The sequence below is a fragment of the Pimephales promelas genome, chromosome 12 (assembly GCF_988280905.1).
Source record: "Pimephales promelas chromosome 12, fPimPro1.hap1.1, whole genome shotgun sequence".
In the NCBI taxonomy this organism is placed as follows: Eukaryota; Metazoa; Chordata; class Actinopteri; order Cypriniformes; family Leuciscidae; genus Pimephales; species Pimephales promelas.
In genome coordinates, this window is record NC_142780.1 from 557,320 (window position 1) to 581,083 (window position 23,764).

Below are 23,764 nucleotides of genomic sequence, written 5' to 3' on the forward strand. Positions count from 1 at the left end.
TCAGAGGATGGGGACATGGTGGCCATAAAGGGATGGACATGGTCAGAAACAAGGCCGTGGCATTTAAACAATGCCCAGTTGGCACTAAGGGGCCTAAAGTGTGCCAAGAAAACCATTACACCACCACCACCAGCCCAACAGTGGGAACAAGGCATGATGATCCATGTTCTCATTCTGTTTACGCCAAATTCTGCCTCGACCATCTGAATGTCGAGACTCATCAGACCAGGCAACATTTCTCCAGTCTTCCATTGGTTCATAATATGAAGCGATGGTGTTTCTTCAGGTAAAGTGCTCGTGTGCAGTAGTGTTGGATCTGTTCATGCGTCGCAGTGGTCGAGGAGTGGACCGTCCACGGAGGAACTCTCTCAAGGTCATCACAGATGTCTTCATTTGTGTTCTGAGAGTCGTACGTGTTTAGGACGTCATGAGGGTGACGATCACATCAATGCCAGAGCATTAGCAGGAGCTGTGGATCACTGGTGTTAGATTCAGGAGATCAGGTCATGATGAGAGAGGTCACAGTGAGGTCATGATGAGGCTGAAACCAGCACTTCCAGGGCAAGAAGACTTTGACTATTTAACTTTACATTATTGTATTAATGCGCTATATTGATGTTGGTTTAGCGATGGCGTTTTGTGTATGAGCCGAACTCAGGCTGTTGTGGCGGTTGTGTCCACCAATATTTAGGGTTCAGTTTTATTTAGATTTTAGAAAATAAACATTATTTCTCATCTTACAAATCAACTGTTTCTTGTATTCACTGGCTTGTCTCTCGGGCTAGTGCGTTCAGTATGAGCAACACACTCGAGTCCTGTAGTTTACGTTATTGAGTGTGTGTTCAGGGTCGCTCGAGGTCGTGCGGATCTTCCCGAAGCCTCGACTGGAATGCTGATCCAGGTTGAGCTTCTATTCTCTATTTTTACCCTCAGCTGTTGTAATTAACCTCGTCTATTAGCTCCAGCGAACGGGCTCAGAGTCAGTGTCCAGCACCGGAGAGCCGAGAGAATGAGTCACCGCTGGCCCGACCGACCGTTCCGGATTACAGAGCGTTTCATTCAGCCAATCAGATCATCTCAGACCCACACGAGTCCAGTGCGCTGTCACACACACACACACACACACGCATGATCTCAGCTGGCGACTCTTCATGGCTGAGGAGAGTGTAAACTGTAATGAAGTAAAAGAGTGAATTTATTGTTTTCCAGTTTCATCTGCACATCTCTCTCGTCTCTGAGATCGTGCCGTTTAAGTGTTCGTTGTTCAGACGCACACACTAATACCACATATTTGGCAATATTTCCGTGTCTGAAACAGCGTGCGTTCATCACAAACACAAGCTTACAAGCTCTAAACGTTAAACCAGGAATTAAAAATCTTGAAAAAAAATGAACAAATATGTTTTTACTAGTGCTATTAATCACGATTAATCGCATCCAAAATAAAACTTTGTGTTTACAAATATTTGTGTGTGTATAATTATTTTGTATATATAAATACACTCATATTCATGTATATTTAAGAAATATTTGCATGTATTGTGTATATGTATTCATACAACATTTACGTAATATATAAATATACATTTTTATATACATAACCCATTTTTCTTATATATATATATATATATATATATATATATACATACATGTGTTTGTATTTATATATATAAAATAATTATACACAGTTCACACACACATATTATGTGAACTCAAACTTTTATTTTAGATGCGATTAAGCAAGATTAATCATTGGCCAGCACTTTGTCTTCCAGTACAAGTAATTGTATTATATTAATGAAATATATTATAAATGTAACAAAGTATTATTTATTATTATATTCTGTTAATTCCAGATATACTGATGTTAACTGACACACCAAATAAAGCAAAAAACTACAGCGAGTAAATGACGTCCGTGTACACCGACAGCAGTGGTGTCTGTCTCCCTCAGAGAACATTACAGTCGAGGACACACACACACACACACACACACACTGATGCTCATGTGTCTGCGTGGATCCACACATCATCACTCCATAATGTCGATAGACACAAAACCAGCCGCGTTTACACAGTCGTTTAGAAGTGCACATATACAATTTAAATTCTTTGAAAATATCACCAAATGATAATGTAACAATTTATTTGAATGTGCCACACGTTACATAAATGATGCGTTACACTTTATTTGGTAACACTTTATTGTACAGTGTCCTTGTTAAATATGTTACATGTACTGTGCCATTGTTACAGTGTAATTAAATATTTAAGTTCTGAGTAATATTAATGAACTGCATGTAGTTACTATAGGGTTAGTGTAGGATTAGGGTTAATGCACTGTGAACTAACATGAACAAACAAGGAAAAGCGGTATTTGTATTAACTAACATTAACAAAGATTCATAAATACTGTAACAAATGTATTGCTCATTGCTCAATATTTCACAACTCAGCCCCTAGATTATTGATACAGGGTTTCCAGACACTATAACCGGGTTCAGTAGATCCATCAGGATCCAGCCGAGCCGATATAGCCGGAGTCGTCAGTAATGTGTCTCTCCCAGCAAGATTATACAGCCTTCTTTAAAAAGCTTTATCAGGCAAACCAAGGATCTTTATTAAAGATATTACTCATTACAGAACCATTATATGTGTACCTGACTGCATGAGCAGAGACAGTGAGCGAGTGTGTCGGTGTGTGTTGTGCAGTTCAGCGAGAGGAACTGGTGAATGCATGTGTTCGGTTTCCAAGTACTAGCCCATTCTCCTTCACGTCCAGAGACCGAGAGTTCGTGTAGTTTTCAGAATTAGTTCCCTCAGAAGTAGACTCTCATGTATAACAGTCTCACTGGCCTTTCTCCAGGTGCCTCGACTCACTATATTCACAGAAGAATAGAAAAAACACGCAAATAAACCCCAGGAATAATATTTTGTGTAGATGAGTCGCCGAGAGAGTCAGCGTTCATGTTGAGTTCACAGATGATTTTTCTTCTTCTTCTTCTACGCTACACTGAGCGCAGTTGTTTGTCTTCTCAGTGTTAATGTAGCTCATCTCCATCTGTGTGTGTGTGACCGGAAGAGCAGAGTCTCACACACACACATCAGCTGCTGTGAGGCTCTATAGGGGCCAGTGCTCCCATTGACTTCAGTTCCAGTACGGACAGCCTCGCTGTTTCAGACGCTCAACAAAGATGAAGTAAATATAATAAATCTGGTATGATGGAGTGATCTCTGGTCTAAACTGTAGAGTATTAAAGATACTTCTTTAGGCATCGCATGAATCCCTCAAAGATCATTAACGCAAAATTACGGTTTCTACATCATTATAAGCAGGAACCGCAAAACTGAAATCCATTTTTTTCCCGTCTCAGGGGAAAATAAGGGAATAATGAACAACCATTCAAAAATATCACTGGGTTTCTAACAATTCAAAGCTTAATGTGCTCCTTTAAGCTGAAATGTGAGATTTTTCATTTATAAAACATTTTATCTTTCTTAAAATGTGTATTTTCACTTGTTTATATCAAAAACGAGACAAACAGAGACGAACTGCCTGAGCTTTTACTGTTATGTGCATCTTTTCCAGCTTCCCTAAACAATGCTTTCTCCTTAACAACAGCTGTGTGTGAGTGTGTTTCTGAATGTAAACCAGCCTCTCAGACTTCTCATATCCCTAACACAACACAAGACCAGGGTTCGGTTTCTGAAGCTCTGCCAGAGCCGCTGCGTATGATTGCAGAAACCAGATCCAGAACTCATATCCAGTCATGTTTATCCCGTTCCCTGCGATCTCTGCTGTTAGTGTGTGTTCATTCATCTACATCTTGGCAGTGGATATGTGTTTTCCACTGTTCTTGGCTCGACTGCAGCGAGTTTGTATATGTACATGTGTTTTTTGTGTTGTGGAGATAATGCTCTATGAATACAAGCATTGTTCTGGATCAGTCATAGTTACTCAAAAGCTCCAGCCTTTTTACAGCAGCCAAAGCATTAACCCGCTCTAAATCCACATGTTTTCATCCCTTCATCCTCTCATTTATACTGTAATTAGTTCTTGTCTTCTGGACAATGCTTTCTTCTCTCTGAAATACGTCTGTCATCGTCCTGTCTTCGTTCTCTCCAGTCTGTGCTCTCGTTTCATCTCTGCATCTCGACCAACGCTGAACAGGATTATTTCTCTCTGATAAATGACCATGTCTTCAAATTGCACCGAGCAGGTCTAGAGGATCTGGAAAGAGTTAGCATTCCTCTTCCTCTCAATGGCAGTTTCTCAGTCGGCACAGGACTAAAGGTGCTCACGTTCACCGTCGCTCTGCCAAGTCCATTTATCCCAGTCAATGCCCATGCGACCAGTTGTTTTGCGTGAGGGTGATGAAGTTCCCGAGGCAACAAAAAGCTGCTTGTTTTGAAAGTGACTTCTGTGTGAGCTTTGCTTTATGCATCACTATGCTGATGAAAATAGATAATGGATAATTTTCCAGCAAAATTGTGCTGACATTATGCTAAAGTGACCACACGTACACAGTGTCCTACTCCTAACCAAAGCTGAAGCAGGCGTGTGCAGGCGCACTGCACTCTTAATCAAATCAATCCACAATCACAGCCAATCAGAAGAAAGTGTGGGCGGAGTCTCTGTGCACTCCTAATCAAATCAATCCTCAATCACAGCCAATCAGAAAAAAGTGTGGGCGGAGTCTCTTTGTACTTTTAATCAAATAAATTCACAATTACAGCCAATCAGAGAGCTGTTCATAATGTGTTTCTCACAACTGCTGGTATCTGAATAATCTGCATTCTTTACGTCTCTTGTGAAATATCGACTAGAGACAATGGCAAGTTCCTTTCTTGGTGTATATACAGTCTATATATATATATATGAAGAGTTCAGATGCAAAAGCCTCTAAACGCCATTTGAAATTTTCATCTTTCATGATGATTTTTATCAAACTTGTATATTTAAGTTCAGTAATTTCACTTAAATAACAATTAATAGGTAATTATCATTGCCATTTAAGTGAAATTACTGAACTTAAATATACAAGTTTGATAAAAATAAAATCATCATTAAAGAAGAAAATTTCAAATGGCACTTAGAGGCTTTTGCATCTGAACTCTTCATATATATATATATATATATATATATTTGGAGATAAACCCTACATGTCAAAAATATAAATATGAATGTTGGTTCTGAGTTGTTGCCTAGTTACAGTGGTAAACAGTGGAGCTGTTTCTGGTCCTGTGTGTAAATATATGATTATCCCAACAGATGCGGGGGAAAGCATGATTTTCGTCCTGAACAGACATTAACAGCCATTCATTATTCACTCAAATTAAAATGTTTATCCACATTATACCTGCGCCCCATGATGCTTTGCGTGAGCTAAAGGTGTAACTTGCGTTAAGCTGTAAATAATCAGTGAAAGGCTCTATTAACTCAATAATAGTGTTTTAACTGGGTATGAGAAGACATTAATCTACTAATCTAATCTAACACCAGCGCTGCGTTCAGATCCAATCTAAAGAATTATCCGGATCTGGCCCTATCTGTCCCGAACTCTGAGCTGTGTCCCGAATCCCGGATTCGGCCCTATCTGTCACACTGACAAACAAGCACTCACACACTCACACGCATGTACACACTCTCACGCACACTCACTCTCACACACTCTCTCACACACACACACACACACACACACACACACACACACACACACACACACACACTCTCACACACTCCCATTTCTTTTTCTTTTCCCCCCTTCCTGGGATAGAGGAAGTTGAACATTCCTGCGTAATCCCAACAATCCTTTTTTTTCCCAGAGTTTATTTTGTACAACTTTCCCTTGAAGGAAATTATTATTGTAGTTTTTTCATGTAAAAACAAACCCTAACTGAGCAAACCTCCACATACACACACACACACACCTCACTCCGTCTTCCTGTTTAATTCAGAATCTTGTGTTTCTGGTGAAATGCAGTGTGTGTTTGAGAGAGTGTTTATTGTATGTGTCGGAGTGAAAATAGAGTGTGAGAAATATTGACCCTTTCACACACACGCACACACACATGTCTGTGTGTGAGTGTGTCTGCATGAGTGTGTTTGTGTGAGTAAGTGTGTGTGTGTGTGTGTGTGTGTGTGCGTGTGTGAGTGTGTGTGTGTGTGTGTTCCTGTCTGCTCTCAGCAGGATTAACTCATATTTGCTGCGTGTGGTTTTTGGAGGGCTTCTGAAAAGGCTAAGTAAACAGTGTGTGATGAATGGTTTGGCTGTTTCCCCTGCGCTGATACACACAATCCCCTCACTATCCCTCTCTCTCGGGTGTGTCCCGCTCAGCTGACCACAATGAGCTCTGACACACACACACACACACACACAACGCTACCATGAAACACAATCCGGCTGAGGAAGCAACTCTTCCCCCTCAGCCCGACTCTAGAAATAACCGGAAGACTTCTCCTGAAATCACACATATTTCCCAGTGTTCGGCCGAGTCAGGGCGTGCCGAGAGAGATGTGTGTCTGTGTGATGCGAGTTGTGTGGCGTGTAGCTTTTAAAGAAACATATTTCAATTTTAACTTTTTTTAGAATATTGCAGTTCATCGGTGCACATCATTATTGTTAATAATCCTGAATCAGAGTCAGTTCCTCTTGCAGCATCTCTTCTCTTCTCTGATGATGTGGGCGGGGCTATAACCTGTCACTCACATGAGATCAGCCAATAGCAAACCACAACTAGCCAATCAGCTCCACACAGACACAATCAAGCCCCGCCCACATGTGCTCCTGTTCCAGAAGCGTTTACTCGATATACGACACAACAGAGACATTTAATGCTGACTTTAAGTCTGTTCTTCACACTCAAACCTCAAACACACACACACACACACACACACACACACACACACATTATACTTCTCTGCAGTTTCTCTTCGCCCTCGGCTCGCATACAATGTAAAAATGTCATTGCAGTGTTTCCAGTAAATTACCTCCACTTCATAATCAACCTCTCATAATTACACGAAAGATCGCAAATGTTGTCTCATGGCCATTTGTAATTATTTTACGGTTCGGCTAATTGTTATTAGGGGAGATGCTTACTTTTCTCCAAAAATTGTGTTTTTGCACATGCACACGTAATCGGCTCCTCTTAAAACTCCTGTAAGAGCGCAGGATATGTAGTGATTTATGAAGTGTAGTGATTTAAATATGTAGTGATTTATGAAGTGAATTGACCGTAGTGTGAGACATTTCATTTCATCAAGCACAGCACTGTTGATTTCATGCGAGCTGTGAACTCACTTCTGCATGTTTAACATGCATTTGGGGATTTAGTCAAGCGAATAAATTACAGCTTAAAGTGGTCAATCATTTGATCACTTAAAACTCATCTGTGATCACCAAAATATTTGATCACCATATTTAAACGTTTTTCCTTGGAAAAATATTCTTCATGCCTTAAAATATCTTGAATGTAACTCGACACCCTTGCCTCATTTAGTATGTGTGGTTTCTATGAATATGCAGATGAGCCCCGCCTAAAACCTAGATCTAGATTCTATTCTATATAAGTCTCAAATCTTGCTCCACTGCAAACATTACACACCTAGAATAAGACAAGTGCATTTATAAATGTGTGTGTGTGTGTGTGTGTTCAAGGTTTAGAAGAGTTGGAGGCATGTGTGTAGAGTAAAGCGTGATCACTCAGGAGTGATGGTTGTGTCGGGTTAGTGTGTGTGTGTGTGTGTGTGTGTGTGTGTGTAGAGACGGGGTTAGTGTGTGTCAGTGTAGAACAGGAACTGCAGGTCTCTCGAGTTTAGGACTGATCTTGTGTCGCCACTCGTTCCTTATAATGTTTATAAGGAATAATGTTTCCCATGTTTAAAGATGAAATGATTTTGTCACGGTTGTGTTATTTTGGACTTTTGTTAGTCGTTGGTTGTGTTGGTCACTCAGTATCACGTGTACTTCAGTTGAGTGTGTGTTCACTGTCAGTAATCGCCTGTGTATCGGTCTCTGTTTGGATTGTGTCTTTGGGTTTATTAGCGGACTGCTCTCTCTCTTCATCGTGTGTTGGGGTTTGATCTTCCACTCAGCGCTGTGACGGATAAAACATAATAGTGAATAAAATCAAGAAGTCTGAGATATTCAGCCACAACGACACATCAAATCCAAAACCTAATCCACCAATGAAACGCAAGATGTGTAGACATAGGCCTGAATGGGGAAAAGAATTATCAGTGGGTCTGACCTGTATCTTCCTGCCAAATACATCCCTACAAGTAAAAGTACAGAAGTACTCGTTTTTAAAAGTACTTAACTTTCAGAAGTTAAAAGTAAATGTCAATGCATTGTTTTATTATTGTTTCACTGTTGTGTGTAATACAGTATCTTACGCCTCTGATCTATATCAATATATCAATATGATTGAGTGCGAGACCGAGACCGAGACCGAGAGAGATGTGAAGGAATATCTGGTTTAGTTGAGGGCCGCATCTGTGTCTGCTGGTTACTGACGGATGCGGCACATCTTCTCTCTCTCTCTCCGTGTGTTTTAATCTGCTGTTTTGAGAATATGTGCATTATTTATGAGTTTGTCTTCCATAAAGTTCCCAAACAGTGTCCCGACGTCTGGCTCATGTCCTCGTGTAACTCCACACACACACACACACACACATTATCCACTCAGAGCCTGTGGAGAACAGAGGAAGGAGACGTCGCCTCCTAATATATGCTTTGCATATCTCCCATGACCGGTGTGTGTGTGTGTATTTGAGGAAGTGTGCGCTCGAGGGATCCATCAATACATCTCAACTGTAGTGTCTCGGGGTGTGTGTGTGGAAACACTTCCAGATGTGATCCAGATAAGCCCTGCCGGAGGAGAGTTATCGTTAAACACAGATCCCGTCCTCTAGTGTGTGTCCGTTAGACTCTGAGCTCTGACACACTCGCCGTCATACGTTTGAGATGTCAATCATTTCATCAGTCTGACACTATGGGTCGGATGAGACTGACCTGAGCTGGACACTGGCATCATCGCTTTCTCCAGAGGACCCCACTTCCTTTCATCACTTATGTTTGTTTCGTTTAACTTGAAGAACTAAAAGAACTAAAACTGTGACAAATCGAATCTAATTCACGTAGTAAATGTAGCAGTGTATATCAGTGATTCTGAGTTTAATAATGTGATTATTATTTACTGTACATAATAGTTTTGTTATTTCCCCGTGTCTCCGCTCTCTCTTTGTGTTCCTGATAAACTGCAGATGTTTTATTCAGATGCAGAACTTTTTTTAACCACAGAACCCATGTGACTTGTCTGAACTCAGATGGTCTGTTCTGTTGGTGTGTTGTGGTGACACACGTCAAATTCCTTATGATAAATATAACTTTGAGAAAATATGTTTTATCTTCCCACTGATGTCTGGAAGCTCTGCTGTCTCAAACACACACTCACCCAAATAACTAATGAATGAGAGGTGTGTGTGTGTGGAAAACAGAGTAGTTAATCTCCCTACAAAGCAAAACAGTTTATAATGCAATCATGCCAAATGTCCTCACTTCACTTCTATAGTTCCTGTGTGTTGTGCATGTTTCAGTGGTAGTGGATGGGTTAGGCCACAGATAATATCTCTAACTGATCTAGAATCAGGGGAACTCTATGCGATGTGCTCATTAATATAGTGAAAGTTGAAGGTCCAGCATCTCATCGCTCCGGATCCTGAGACTGTGGTAACCTCAGACAGACAGACTCAAATAAGTAGCGATGGCATTCTTCATACGATGTAATGATGTAACGGATATGTAACGTGTGTGTGCTGCGTGTTTGTGATCTAACAGAGTGTGTCTGTTCCAGAGTTTTGGTGTAAACAGGAGAAAGCTCTCCCCCCTGCAGTTTCATTTGATATTCTAGGTTTTAGCAACTGGCCAGAATTTTGAGATCACAAAGGCCTGAAGGACTATAATTTGTTAACGCGGTGGTATGATGTCTGTTTTACAATATGTAGAATAAGTCTGTGATGTCCCCAGAGTGTGTATGTGAAGTTTTACCCCACAGATATTTGTTTACAGCATGTTATAGTTTGAGGGTCAGTAAAAACGCGTCGTTTCATGTGTGTCCCTTTAAATGCAAATGAGCTGCTGCTCCCGGCGCAGAGGGCGGAGCTTCAACAGCTCCTGTGTGTATCTGTGTGTGTGTGTGTGTGAGTTAATAGTGAAGATGTGAACAACTGATCAAGGGTCAATAGTTTCTGTCGTAATATGGAGTTCTTCTAAGCTATCCGAGATGCTGAGATGATGATCAGGAAGATTATTAATAAAGTCATCTTTAGAGGCAGACGTTATAAGTCTAACATATAGTCGGGTTCGCAGCCTTGGCTAAATGAAGTTCACACGAGACTAGATAACAATCTGAGATCTCACAGCATCAACATCTATTCAGTGTGATAATATTAGATCTAGAATATGATGACTCACTCCAATTGAGTTCATAATCTTTAAATGCCAATGCCAATGCATCTTTTTCATTATTTACATGTATATTAAAGTCACCAACTGTTAGTACTCGATCTGCAGCCAGGACTAACTCTGATAGAAAGCCAGCAGATTCATTGATGGTGGCAGCACACATCTCAAACGTGATTCATCATTTACACTAGATAGTGTTACATTAGCACCACCACTTTAAAATAATTATATTTAAAACAAGACTTCTGAGTAATTTTGAAGATATGACTATAGATTACAGCAACAGCTCCCCTAGACGACTCTTGTGTGGTGGACTCATTTACAGTAATGTAATCGGCTTCTGTCATACACAGCACATCTGGATTATAATCTGTAATCATATCGTTTACAATAAGTGGTTCTGAAGAAAAGGCTTGAATATCCAGCAACCCCAGCTTTATCATTGGCTCATTTGTATTTGCACATTGTTGCACATTAAAGGGTTAGTTCACCCAAAAATGAAAATTCTGTCAGTATTTCCTCACCCTCATGTTGTTTCAACCCCGTAAGACCTTCGTTCATCTTCGCAACACAAATTAAGATATTTAAGATATTAAGATCGCTCCTGCATACAGTCCATAGGCTTCTTCAGGGAATGACACGAAAAGTCATTAAAGACATCGTTAAAATAGTCCAAGTGACTACAGGGGCTCAATCTTAACTTTATCAAACGACGAGAACACTTTTGTGCGCAAAAAAACAACAAAATAACGACTTTATTTCAACTATTGGTTTATTTCTCCCTCTGCGCGAGTCAGGTTACTAGTTTAATAGCGTAAGCTTCTGTTATTGTACGTCACACGCATCACACACACATGACCAGCGTCGGCCAATAGTGAGCCTTCGTGTGACGTAACCCTACGCAATCACACTACGTTAACTGACTACAGGCTCATGGAGAAGGAAGTGAATAGTTGAAATAAAGTCGTTATTTTTGTTGTTTTTTGCGCACAAAAGTGTTCTCGTCGTTTGATAAAGTTAAGATTGAGCCCCTGTAGTCACTTGGACTATTTTAACGATGTCTTTAATGACTTTTCGTGTCATTCCCTCAAGAAGCCTATGGACTAGTATGCAGGAGCGATCTTAATATCTTAAATATCTTAATTTGTGTTGCGAAGATGAACGAAGGTCTTACGGGGTTGAACAACATGAGGGTGAGTAAATACTGACAGAATTTTCATTTTTGGGTGAACTAACCCTTTAATTAAATTATTACCCTTAAATGGCTACTTTTTATGAATTTGATGTATCATTGCTGCATAAAAATATACATTTCTTTTAAATAAAACAAAAATAAAGATCCTAGTGAGCTCAACCCTCTGTCCTCTGGTGTGTGTGTGTGTGTGTGTGTGTGTGTGTGTGTGTGTGTGTGATGTAACAGAAGGACAGGCTTCTGTTTGGTCATCGGCTCAGTTCCACTGCAACTTCACACACCGTTTGATTGATTGATCCGCTTTCATTGTTCCTCCGTTCTTAATCGTGTCAGTGCGCTGCTCCGCGAGCCCTTCGCTTTCGTTTGGTTCATGAAGAACGTGCAAGAACGCGTCCCGAGTGGGCGATGTGGTTTTCCTGCATCTTTGGTATCTCTAAAAAGAAAAGACACATGTAGTTTCAGACGGAGAGAGGTGGGAATGATCCGACAGCGGCGCGGAGCTAAAATAGCGGCCAGACTTCAGTCTCAGCACAAACACATGTTTCTGTGTGTGTCGTGGTTTGAGTCCTGCTCTGACGGAGAGTGTGTGTGTGTGTGTTGCGGATGGCAGCCGAGTTTCTCATTCTCTCTCCACCAGAAACCACTTAAACACACACATTTAGGAAATTCCTCATTCTCCAGTTGTGAGCCACTTATATTAATATAAACTCCTCTCACAGCTGCTCCTAACACACTGTATACAGCCCTCCTCACACACACCCCAACACCAGTGTCATATCACACACACATGCTCTCACTCGTGTCTTCCAGACCCATAAGCCTTTCATCCTCAATATATTTTGAATGAAATCTGAGATTTCTGTTCCTCCATTGAAGATCTATTCACCCAAACCTTCATAGAGTTGGTACGACATCTATAGCCCCTTTTCCACCAAAGCGTTTTGAGAGCCGGTTCGGAGCGCGCGAATCAGTTCTTTGTGTTTCGACAGCCAAAGAACCGGTTCTCGGCCGGGAAAACTGGGTCCAAAGCGGCACCAACTCTTTGCTGGAACCGTTCTCTTAGCACGTGATGCTTACGTCGGGGACTGGGGCGGGTTTAGATGTGTCCTAAACATCTTTTCTGACCGTAATAAAGGATCGCAAAGCCAAGAGAAACTGCAGAAACACGATGGAGTCCGCCTCTGTAATTGTTATGCTTGAAGTTAACGCAAGCATTTTTATTTTTTTATTTGAAACATAAGCAAAGAAGAGAACAGTCACGATATAGAACAAATAAATGGAACGAAAAAAAGACACGAGACAGGGGTACATAACTAATCAGAAAAGATTACACATCAAACGAAAAGATTAAAAGACTTACATATTTCAATTGTTTTTAAAGTTTTCTTGGTACACGAGTTAGAGATAGTAATCCCAAAGCAATGTACTTGCGAGCGTTTCTAGCTAAGACGAACACAGTGACGTAACGACGTCGTTCCCTGGGCGCTCTAGTCAAGTTGAACCAACTCCGAACCAGCACCAGTTCTGAACCAGTTCTTTTTGGGTGGAAAAGGGGCATATACTGTATGACTCGAGCGGTTTGATCCAAGTAGACATGAAGAGACATGATGGCTTTATATGAGGAACTGATTTAATTTAGGCTTTTTCCCCATATAAACATTGATCAACGCTCAACAAATATCTCAAACACACGTATGTGTGTCTCGTGAGAACAAACCTCAACTTTTTTCATATTTGATGTGCGCTATGTGTGTGTGTGTGTGTGTTGATCTATGTCTATATGTGAATGAAGGCCTAAAAATACAGAAATCTCTCAGGTTTCAATATAAATATCTTAAATCGTGTTTTATAAAAAAAAGGTCATGGGTTTGGAACAAGCGGATCTTGACAGAATTGACATTTTTGGGCTCACTATCCCTTTAAAATAAAGAACAACACCAACTCTCTCGTCTCCACGCGTCCCTCTAAGCGGAGGGCACTGTTTTAGCATCTTCAGTTTTTGCATCATTTCTTTATGTGCAGATCAGCGGCAAATTATTTATTACAGCAGTAAAACATGTTGAACAGACCAACCCAACCTACGTGTGTGTGAGTGTGTGAGTGTGTGAGTGTGTGTGTTCTGTGCTGTGTATATAAAACTCCTTTTCAGTGCTCAGATTCTTTGGATCCTATTTATCTGTGCTCTCGCTCAGCTGTGTGTGTGTGTGTTACGGAGAGACAGGCGACCGCTGTAATTGCGTGTCTCAGATGTGGCTCAGCTGTACGTGGGCCGAGTGCAGACTGTGTGAGCAGTTCCAGACAGCAGACATACCAGTGTGTGTGTGTGTGTGTGTGTGTGTGTGTGTGAGGATGTTTTGTGTAGGGCGTGGACAAGTGGAGAGAAAATATCCCTGAATCTGACCACGAGAATCCCACCCATATGATGGTGTCCACACACACACACACACACACACACACACACACTGTGACGCTGATATCCACTGCTATAGCACTGTCCCATCAGAGGATCAGTGTGTTTGGGTCCCGACGTAACCCTGACACATCACATAATAGTCAAGAAAAAATCTAGTTGTTAATGGAAGCGTTTATTGAACCTTTAGGCAAAATATTTGTAAAATGTAAAATAATTGTTTTTGTTCAGTATCATATTTGATGCATCAGACTTGTATGGCTCTATAGTATGATGTAGGGAGAATATGGAGGGAAAAAATGCAGATGGTTATGTTTATATGGACAAAAGTGAAATGAAATTCTGATGCTCGTAATGTAAATCAATGAAGTTATTAGCAGATACTTTCATTAAATGCATATAAATATCAATATCTGCTAATAATAAGTCTTAGTTAGATGATATTTAAATGCCTAATTTTATGATCTGTAGTTTTAAAACGTATAATGCAATGCAATACTGTGATTATCGAGAGATCATCATATCTTCCTCAAAAGCCTGACGATCATATTTCGTGGGCTTGGAGCCAGAGGGGCGTAAGTGGCTTTCAATAAACTTTACAGGAGAGACAAAACTAAATCTTGACCACACTTCAATCACCTGTATTATTAACCTTAAACCACAAACATTGCAACCACAGGCATACTTACATGAATGAGTATTTAAGTAAAAAAAATATGGCATATTAACACAATGAACATGTTCAAAAACATTTTCAAATAAAAAAACAAATATGTCAGATACGCCTTTTTGTTGCTTTATTCAATAGAGTTTATTTTTGGCACCATTGGATAGAGCTCACCGAGATATAAAGATATAAAGATATAAATATAAAATATAGATATTTTGATATAAAGAACTCAAATGCCACTTACGCCCCTCTGGCTCCAAGCCCTCAATTTGATACTATAACATGATTAATAACATGATTTTTCTATAAAATGATATCTGGATAATCAAGTAAACCAGCTTCTGTCCAGCACATATTCATCTTGAACTATCACTAACAATAATAAGTTATTCTTGTGTTTGCTTGATAAAAGGCCATAACGGAGGACGTTTGCACAGTTACAGTAAAAGACAGCAGAGTTTTGATCATGTTGATCATTTAGAGGCCTTAGAAATGAGCGTATCAAATATGATACACTGGGCTTTATTCGTGTTAGCGGCTGCATTCATTATCTCAGACACACTGTCACTCATTTACCATACACCAGATTCATTAATATTACCGCTAGATTAAGAACAGATTCATATGCTTATGCACGTGTTTTGAATTAGGCACAATTTCTGTACATATAATAATTGACTCATTTATTCAAGAATGAGAAAGTGAAGGCGTCACCATCCTGTCTTCCGACTAACGCAGTGCATTTCAAATTGCATTATTTAAATTCTTGAAAGATGTGTGGGTGTTGTAAGGATATAATGATGTTTTTTTTGCTCTTTAAGCAACATGGAGAGCTTTAAATTTACTATGGTCTCACATGGAGGAACTCATTCAGATTATTATGATTCATTCAGATTATTATTCATGTGATGTTTACAGAATATAATATACACATGTAATATACGCATGGACAGGTTGAGGACGTAGACGAACCACTCGCAGTTTCAGTTTTCAGAAAACAGTTTTCTGTATATGAACTATAATCATCTCTTCGCAATCTAACATTATCTTCATCCCTCCTGTCCCAGTTCCAGAGATCTGGGAGTTCATCAGCACACGTTTCTGAGTGGTATATTTCTCATGTATATTCCCCCATATCTTAGCCTCCCTGTTTGAGAGGAGTGAGAGGAGAACGAGTGCGAGGAGAAGGAGTGCGAGGAGAAAGAGTGAGAGGAGGAGTGAGAGGATAACAAGTGCGAGGATAAGGAGTGCGAGGAGAACGAGTGAGAGGAGAAAGAGTGAGAGGATAACGAGTGCGAGGAGAAGGAGTGAAAGGAGAAGGAGTGCGAGGAGAAAGAGTGAAAGGAGGAGTGAGAGGATAACAAGTGCGAGGATAAGGAGTGAGAGGAGAACGAGTGAGAGGAGAACGAGTGCGAGGAGAAGGAGTGAGAGGAGAAGGAGTGAGAGGAGAAGGAGTGCGAGGAGAAGGAGTGAGAGGAGAACGAGTGCGAGGAGAAGGAGTGAGAGGATAACGAGTGCGAGGAGAAAGAGTGAAAGGAGGAGTGAGAGGAGAAGGAGTGCGAGGAGAAGGAGTGCGAGGAGAAGGAGTGAGAGGAGAAGGAGTGCGAGGAGAAGGAGTGAGAGGAGAACGAGTGAGAGGAGAAGGAGTGAGAGGAGAACGAGTGCGAGGAGAAGGAGTGAGAGGAGAACGAGTGAGAGGAGAAGGAGTGAGAGGAGAAGGAGTGAGAGGAGAACGAGTGAGAGGAGAACGAGTGAGAGGAGAAGGAGTGAGAGGAGAACGAGTGAGAGGAGAAGGAGTGAGAGGAGAACGAGTGCGAGGAGAAGGAGTGAGAGGAGAACGAGTGCGAGGAGAAGGAGTGAGAGGAGAACGAGTGCGAGGAGAAGGAGTGCGAGGAGAAGGAGTGAGAGGAGAAAAAGTGCGAGGAGAAGGAGTGAGAGGAGAACGAGTGCGAGGAGAAGGAGTGAGAGGAGAACGAGTGCGAGGAGAACGAGTGCGAGGAGAAGGAGTGAGAGGAGAACGAGTGCGAGGATAAGGAGTGCGAGGAGAACGAGTGAGAGGAGAAAGAGTGAGAGGATAACGAGTGCGAGGAGAAGGAGTGAAAGGAGAAGGAGTGCGAGGAGAAAGAGTGAAAGGAGGAGTGAGAGGATAACAAGTGCGAGGATAAGGAGTGAGAGGAGAACGAGTGAGAGGAGAACGAGTGCGAGGAGAAAGAGTGAGAGGAGAAGGAGTGAGAGGAGAAGGAGTGCGAGGAGAAGGAGTGAGAGGAGAACGAGTGCGAGGAGAAGGAGTGAGAGGAGAACGAGTGCGAGGAGAAGGAGTGAGAGGATAACGAGTGCGAGGAGAAAGAGTGAAAGGAGGAGTGAGAGGAGAAGGAGTGCGAGGAGAAGGAGTGAGAGGAGAAGGAGTGCGAGGAGAACGAGTGCGAGGAGAAGGAGTGAGAGGAGAACGAGTGAGAGGAGAAGGAGTGAGAGGAGAAGGAGTGAGAGGAGAACGAGTGAGAGGAGAACGAGTGAGAGGAGAAGGAGTGAGAGGAGAACGAGTGAGAGGAGAAGGAGTGAGAGGAGAACGAGTGCGAGGAGAAGGAGTGAGAGGAGAACGAGTGAGAGGAGAACGAGTGCGAGGAGAAGGAGTGAGAGGAGAACGAGTGCGAGGAGAAGGAGTGCGAGGAGAAGGAGTGAGAGGAGAAAAAGTGCGAGGAGAAGGAGTGAGAGGAGAAGGAGTGAGAGGAGAACGAGTGCGAGGAGAAGGAGTGAGAGGAGAACGAGTGAGAGGAGAAGGAGTGAGAGGAGAACGAGTGCGAGGAGAACGAGTGAGAGGAGAAGGAGTGAGAGGAGAACGAGTGCGAGGAGAACGAGTGAGAGGAGAAGGAGTGAGAGGAGAACGAGTGCGAGGAGAAGGAGTGAGAGGAGAAGGAGTGCGAGGAGAAGGAGTGAGAGGAGAACGAGTGAGAGGAGAAGGAGTGAGAGGAGAACGAGTGCGAGGAGAAGGAGTGAGAGGAGAACGAGTGAGAGGAGAAGGAGTGAGAGGAGAACGAGTGAGAGGAGAAGGAGTGAGAGGAGAACGAGTGCGAGGAGAAGGAGTGAGAGGAGAACGAGTGCGAGGAGAAGGAGTGAGAGGAGAACGAGTGCGAGGAGAAGGAGTGCGAGGAGAAGGAGTGAGAGGAGAAAAAGTGCGAGGAGAAGGAGTGAGAGGAGATGGAGTGAGAGGAGAACGAGTGCGAGGAGAAGGAGTGAGAGGAGAACGAGTGCGAGGAGAACGAGTGCGAGGAGAAGGAGTGAGAGGAGAACGAGTGCGAGGATAAGGAGTGCGAGGAGAACGAGTGAGAGGAGAAAGAGTGAGAGGATAACGAGTGCGAGGAGAAGGAGTGAAAGGAGAAGGAGTGCGAGGAGAAAGAGTGAAAGGAGGAGTGAGAGGATAACAAGTGCGAGGATAAGGAGTGAGAGGAGAACGAGTGAGAGGAGAACGAGTGCGAGGAGAAAGAGTGAGAGGAGAAGGAGTGCGAGGAGAAGGAGTGAGAGGAGAACGAGTGCGAGGAGAAGGAGTGAGAGGAGAACGAGTGCGAGGAGAAGGAGTGAGAGGATAACGAGTGCGAGGAGAAAGAGTGAAAGGAGGAGTGAGAGGAGAAGGAGTGCGAGGAGAAGGAGTGAGAGGAGAAGGAGTGCGAGGAGAACGAGTGCGAGGAGAAGGAGTGAGAGGAGAACGAGTGAGAGGAGAAGGAGTGAGAGGAGAAGGAGTGAGAGGAGAACGAGTGAGAGGAGAACGAGTGAGAGGAGAAGGAGTGAGAGGAGAACGAGTGAGAGGAGAAGGAGTGAGAGGAGAACGAGTGCGAGGAGAAGGAGTGAGAGGAGAACGAGTGAGAGGAGAACGAGTGCGAGGAGAAGGAGTGAGAGGAGAACGAGTGCGAGGAGAAGGAGTGCGAGGAGAAGGAGTGAGAGGAGAAAAAGTGCGAGGAGAAGGAGTGAGAGGAGAAGGAGTGAGAGGAGAACGAGTGCGAGGAGAAGGAGTGAGAGGAGAACGAGTGAGAGGAGAAGGAGTGAGAGGAGAACGAGTGCGAGGAGAACGAGTGAGAGGAGAAGGAGTGAGAGGAGAACGAGTGCGAGGAGAACGAGTGAGAGGAGAAGGAGTGAGAGGAGAACGAGTGCGAGGAGAAGGAGTGAGAGGAGAAGGAGTGAGAGGAGGAGTGAGAGGAGAACGGCTGATGAAGAGGCTGAAGCTCCGAGAGTTCAGAGGTCACGGTCATCATGGAACTCTCAGGAGTGTCAGGAGTGAAGCCGCTGAGAGACCTAAAGCAAAGGCGAAGTGTGGTGTGACGTCATTGTGAACAAAGTGAAGTTCATTTGTGTGTGTGTGTGTGTGTATTTTTAGCTGAGTTTACATGAGAGGTTTTCAGTCTTTGTGTGCTGGAAATGGAAAGCGGCAGCTGCCACTGATGCCCATCTTGTGTTTCAGTCTTTCTGCTCATTCACGTGTGTGTGTGTGTGTGTGTGTGTGTGTGTGTGTGTGTGTGTTGGGGATCGGGAGCAGATCTTCTTGTTGTGTATCAGGTGTCATTGTCACTCAGTGTCAGTCACAGCAGGGAGGATCATCTCTGCACACACACACACACACACTGCAGACGTCCCGTCTCACACACACAGCAGACACCCCGTCACATACTCAATGACTGCAGACATCCCGTCACACACACACACACACACACACACACACACACAGATGCACCACAAAGACGAGGCTGTGAACCTACAGACAAACACTCAAACAACCCAAATCAATGGACTTCTGTGGTAAGCAAAATATTCAAATATTATCTGGAAAATATTTACTTTTTGTGAAGTTGACAGCAAATCTGTCACACATTATCAATATGTCACTGAGTCTCTCTACACTCGCAAACTACATACTTTAGAATATTATACTAAACTTCTTCCATATATACTTTTGAGTGGCTTATAGTCAGTAGCTTTTGTTGCTTAAACTTTATTTAAAGGAGTAGTTCACTTTCAAATAAAGGTTTCCTGATAGTTTACTCTCCTCCTCCACGTCATCCAAGATGTTCATGTCTTTCTTTCTTCACTGGAACAGAAATGAAGGTTTTTGAGGAACACACTCCAGGGTTTCCTCCATATAGTGACTTCAATGGAGTCCAACGGGTCGAAGGTCTAGAATATACTGTATGACCTTTCACCCTGATCACGTAATGTGTGTCACATCACAGCGAGAGCAAGACCAGCATTAGTGGTTATAAAGTATATAAATGTGTGTTTTGTTGTAAATGTCGCTGGTTTGTCTAGATCAGACTCTTATTCCTCGGCTGGATCGTGTCGAGACTTTGAAGCTGCACTGAAACTCACATCTGACCTTCGACCCGTCCACTTCAGTCAAAACAGAACAAAGAGTATATAATATGTACATTACTATATTCTTTGTTTTGAATATTTACGCAAACAATGTCTCTTGTCATTTTTACCAGATTCATCTAAAGAATCGTCCAAAGAGAAGAAGGAGAAAGACTCTGGGAAAGATTCCACAAAAGAACCCAAGAAAGACTCTGGGAAAGAGAAGGAGTCCAAGGTGTCTTCAAAAGAGTCCAGGAAAGAGTCGAAAGACCCGGCAAAGGAGTCCTCGAAGGAGAAGACGAAGGTGTCCCGGAAGTCCTCAGTGAAGGTCAAAGAGAAGAAGTCGGAGGCAGGAGACGCTGAATGAGTGTGTGTGTGTGTGTCCTCGTCCTCTACCAGCGCTGATTTATCTGTGACAATCTCAACTCTACTGGCTTCTTCTTGCATTCCTTTTGAATTGAGGAAGAAAACAAGATGCAGAATTAGAATATTTATAAGGAACTTTGATTAAAGTTGAATGAAATTCAAATGGATGTGTAGTTTTTAATTACACGTTTAATACCATGCTGTCATTTTACAGACAACATAAGAAAACTACTGACATTCCTGTGCTGAACTCTGGTGCGATTGCTCTGTTAGTCCGGATCAAACCAAACTAGTGGACCGACACCCTGAAAAGATGCTCTCAATCCACTTCCAGATGAACTCTGGTACAGAACACGGACCAAAGCATCTAAACCGACCCGAAACAGGACGTGATGTCACGAGACGAGACCCGAAACAGGACATGATGTCATGAGACGAGACCCTAAACAGGACGTGATGTCACAAGACCATAAACAGGACGTGATGTCACAAGACCATAAACAGGAAGTGATGTCAAGAGATGAGACCCTAAACAGGACGTGATGTCACAAGATGAGACCCTAAACAGGACGTGATGTCACAAGACCATAAACAGGAAGTGATGTCTAAAGAGATGAGACCCTAAACAGAATTTGATGTCACAAGATGAGACCCTAAACAGGACGTGATGTCACAAGACGAGACCCTAAACAGGATGTGATGTCATGAGACGAGACCCTAAACAGGACATGATGTCACGAGACGAGACCCTAAACAGGAAGTGATGTCACGAGACGAGACCCTAAACAGGACGTGATGTCACAAGACGAGACCCTAAACAGGACGTGATGTCACAAGACGAGACCCTAAACAGGATGTGATGTCATGAGACGAGACCCTAAACAGGACATGATGTCACGAGACGAGACCCTAAACAGGATGTGATGTCACGAGACGAGACCCTAAACAGGACGTGATGTCACGAGACGAGACCCTAAACAGGACTTGATGTCACAAGACGAGACCCTAAACAGGACGTGACGTCACGAGACGAGACCCTAAACAGGACGTGACGTCGCGAGACGAGACCCTAAACAGGACGTGATGTCACAAGACGAGACCCTAAACAGGACTTGATGTCACGAGACGAGACCCTAAACAGGACGTGATGTAACGAGACGAGACCCTAAACAGGACGTGATGTCACGAGACGAGACCCTAAACAGGACGTGATGTCACAAGACGAGACCCTAAACAGGACGTGATGTCACAAGATGAGACCCTAAACAGGACGTGATGTCACAAGACGAGACCCTAAACAGGACGTGATGTCACGAGACGAGACCCTAAACAGGACTTGATGTCACAAGACGAGACCCTAAACAGGACGTGATGTCACGAGACGAGACCCTAAACAGGACGTGACGTCACGAGACGAGACCCTAAACAGGACGTGATGTCACGAGACGAGACCCTAAACAGGACTTGATGTCACAAGACGAGACCCTAAACAGGACGTGACGTCACGAGACGAGACCCTAAACAGGACGTGATGTCACGAGACGAGACCCTAAACAGGACGTGATGTCACGAGACGAGACCCTAAACAGGACTTGATGTCACAAGACGAGACCCTAAACAGGACGTGACGTCGCGAGACGAGACACTAAACAGGACGTGATGTCACGAGACGAGACCCTAAACAGGACGTGACGTCACGAGACGAGACCCTAAACAGGACGTGATGTCACGAGACGAGACCCTAAACAGGACGTGATGTCACGAGACGAGACCCTAAACAGGACGTGATGTCACGAGACGAGACCCTAAACAGGACGTGACGTCACGAGACGAGACCCTAAACAGGACGTGATGTCACGAGACGAGACCCTAAACAGGACGTGATGTCACGAGACGAGACCCAACAGGACGTGACGTCACGAGACGAGACCCTAAACAGGACGTGATGTCACGAGACGAGACCCTAAACAGGACGTGATGTCACGAGACGAGACCCTAAACAGGACGTGATGTCACGAGACGAGACCCTAAACAGGACTTGATGTCACAAGACGAGACCCTAAACAGGACGTGACGTCGCGAGACGAGACACTAAACAGGATGTGATGTCATGGGACGAGACCCTAAACAGGACAGAATTCTAAACACACATACACACACACACACACTACAGACTGTTTTTCTAGTTTTTAAATATTTATGGTCATAGAAAAAGTAGAAATGAAAAACTATAGAAATTTGAATAATAATTTTCCTTTACATTTTAAGAATCGCTGAAAACATCCATAATTCAAAAATATTATGCCATGTTACATTTTATATCAAGAATTTAATTCATTCCAATTATATTTCTTGTTGTTATTTTATATGGTAATAGTCTTTGAATCGATGTTACATTCATACTTGACATACTGATGCTGAACACTTCCCTTTAAACCTGAAAATTGATTAATAAACATAATAAAGTGTGTTTTTTTTTTTTTTTTTTTAATGTGAAAATGCATTTTGTTTGATGGTTTAGGGGTCGGGTTTGTGTGTGTTTGTGTGTGTGTTTTGTGTGTGTGTGTGTGTGTGAGAGAGAGAGAGAGAGAGAGAGAGAGAGAGAGAGTGTGTGTGTGTCTGGACCAAGATTAGATGTATAATGGATTTTTTGTGGTTTTACATGCATCGTTCCTGTATTATGTTGCCTCATTTGAGCAACCTGATATGGCCATTTATCCAGATAATAATGTGTTTCCCTCCACATAACATCATGGACTCCTCACAGCGCTGACCTGTGCGCTATTAGCGGAGAGAAGTGAGTCATATTTCCCACATCTATACATACTGAATGTAAATCACACTAGTCAAGTAACGTCTCCTTTATTTATGTAGCGCTTACAATACAGACTGTTTAAAGCAGCTTTACAGAGATAACAGGAAATAATGCAACAAGAGATTGTTTCTGTCCAGCAGATCTAGAAGCAAACAGACTAGAGCCGTGATTCCCACCTGGGGGTCTTTAAAAGAGTCCGTTTAGCTGCTTCTAAACCTGTACAACTTAGGTTATGACTTTTGGTGACTATAAAATATATATTTTTGCTTAAAATTTGTCATATTTATCATGAATGATAACCAGTTGAGGAAGCTTCACACTGACTGCAATTCACTGTTACAAAGTGACTGGACTATATTCATTTCAAGGAACAGTACTCTACTGTAGAGTAAACTACTGTACTCCACCTCTACTGTACTCTACTTCTACTGTACACCACCTCTACTGTACTCCACCTCTACTGTACTCTACTTCTACTGTACTCCACCTCTACTGTACTCCACCT

At 42.7% G+C, this 23,764-nt stretch overlaps 1 protein-coding gene across 2 annotated transcripts in view; it reads left to right on the plus strand.

Annotated features, from left to right (window-relative positions):
* The window catches only part of bbs9 (Bardet-Biedl syndrome 9), a 79,765-nt gene extending 56,851 nt beyond the window's left edge, over nucleotides 1-22,914 (plus strand). For both annotated transcript variants that reach the window (XM_089118214.1, XM_089118215.1), the window contains one exon: nucleotides 20,213-22,914. In XM_089118214.1, coding sequence (XP_088974340.1) covers nucleotides 20,213-20,445 — 233 coding nt within the window. In that variant the 3' untranslated portion in view covers nucleotides 20,446-22,914. The remainder of the gene's footprint in view (nucleotides 1-20,212) is intronic.
* Nucleotides 22,915-23,764: the final 850 nt, after the last annotated feature.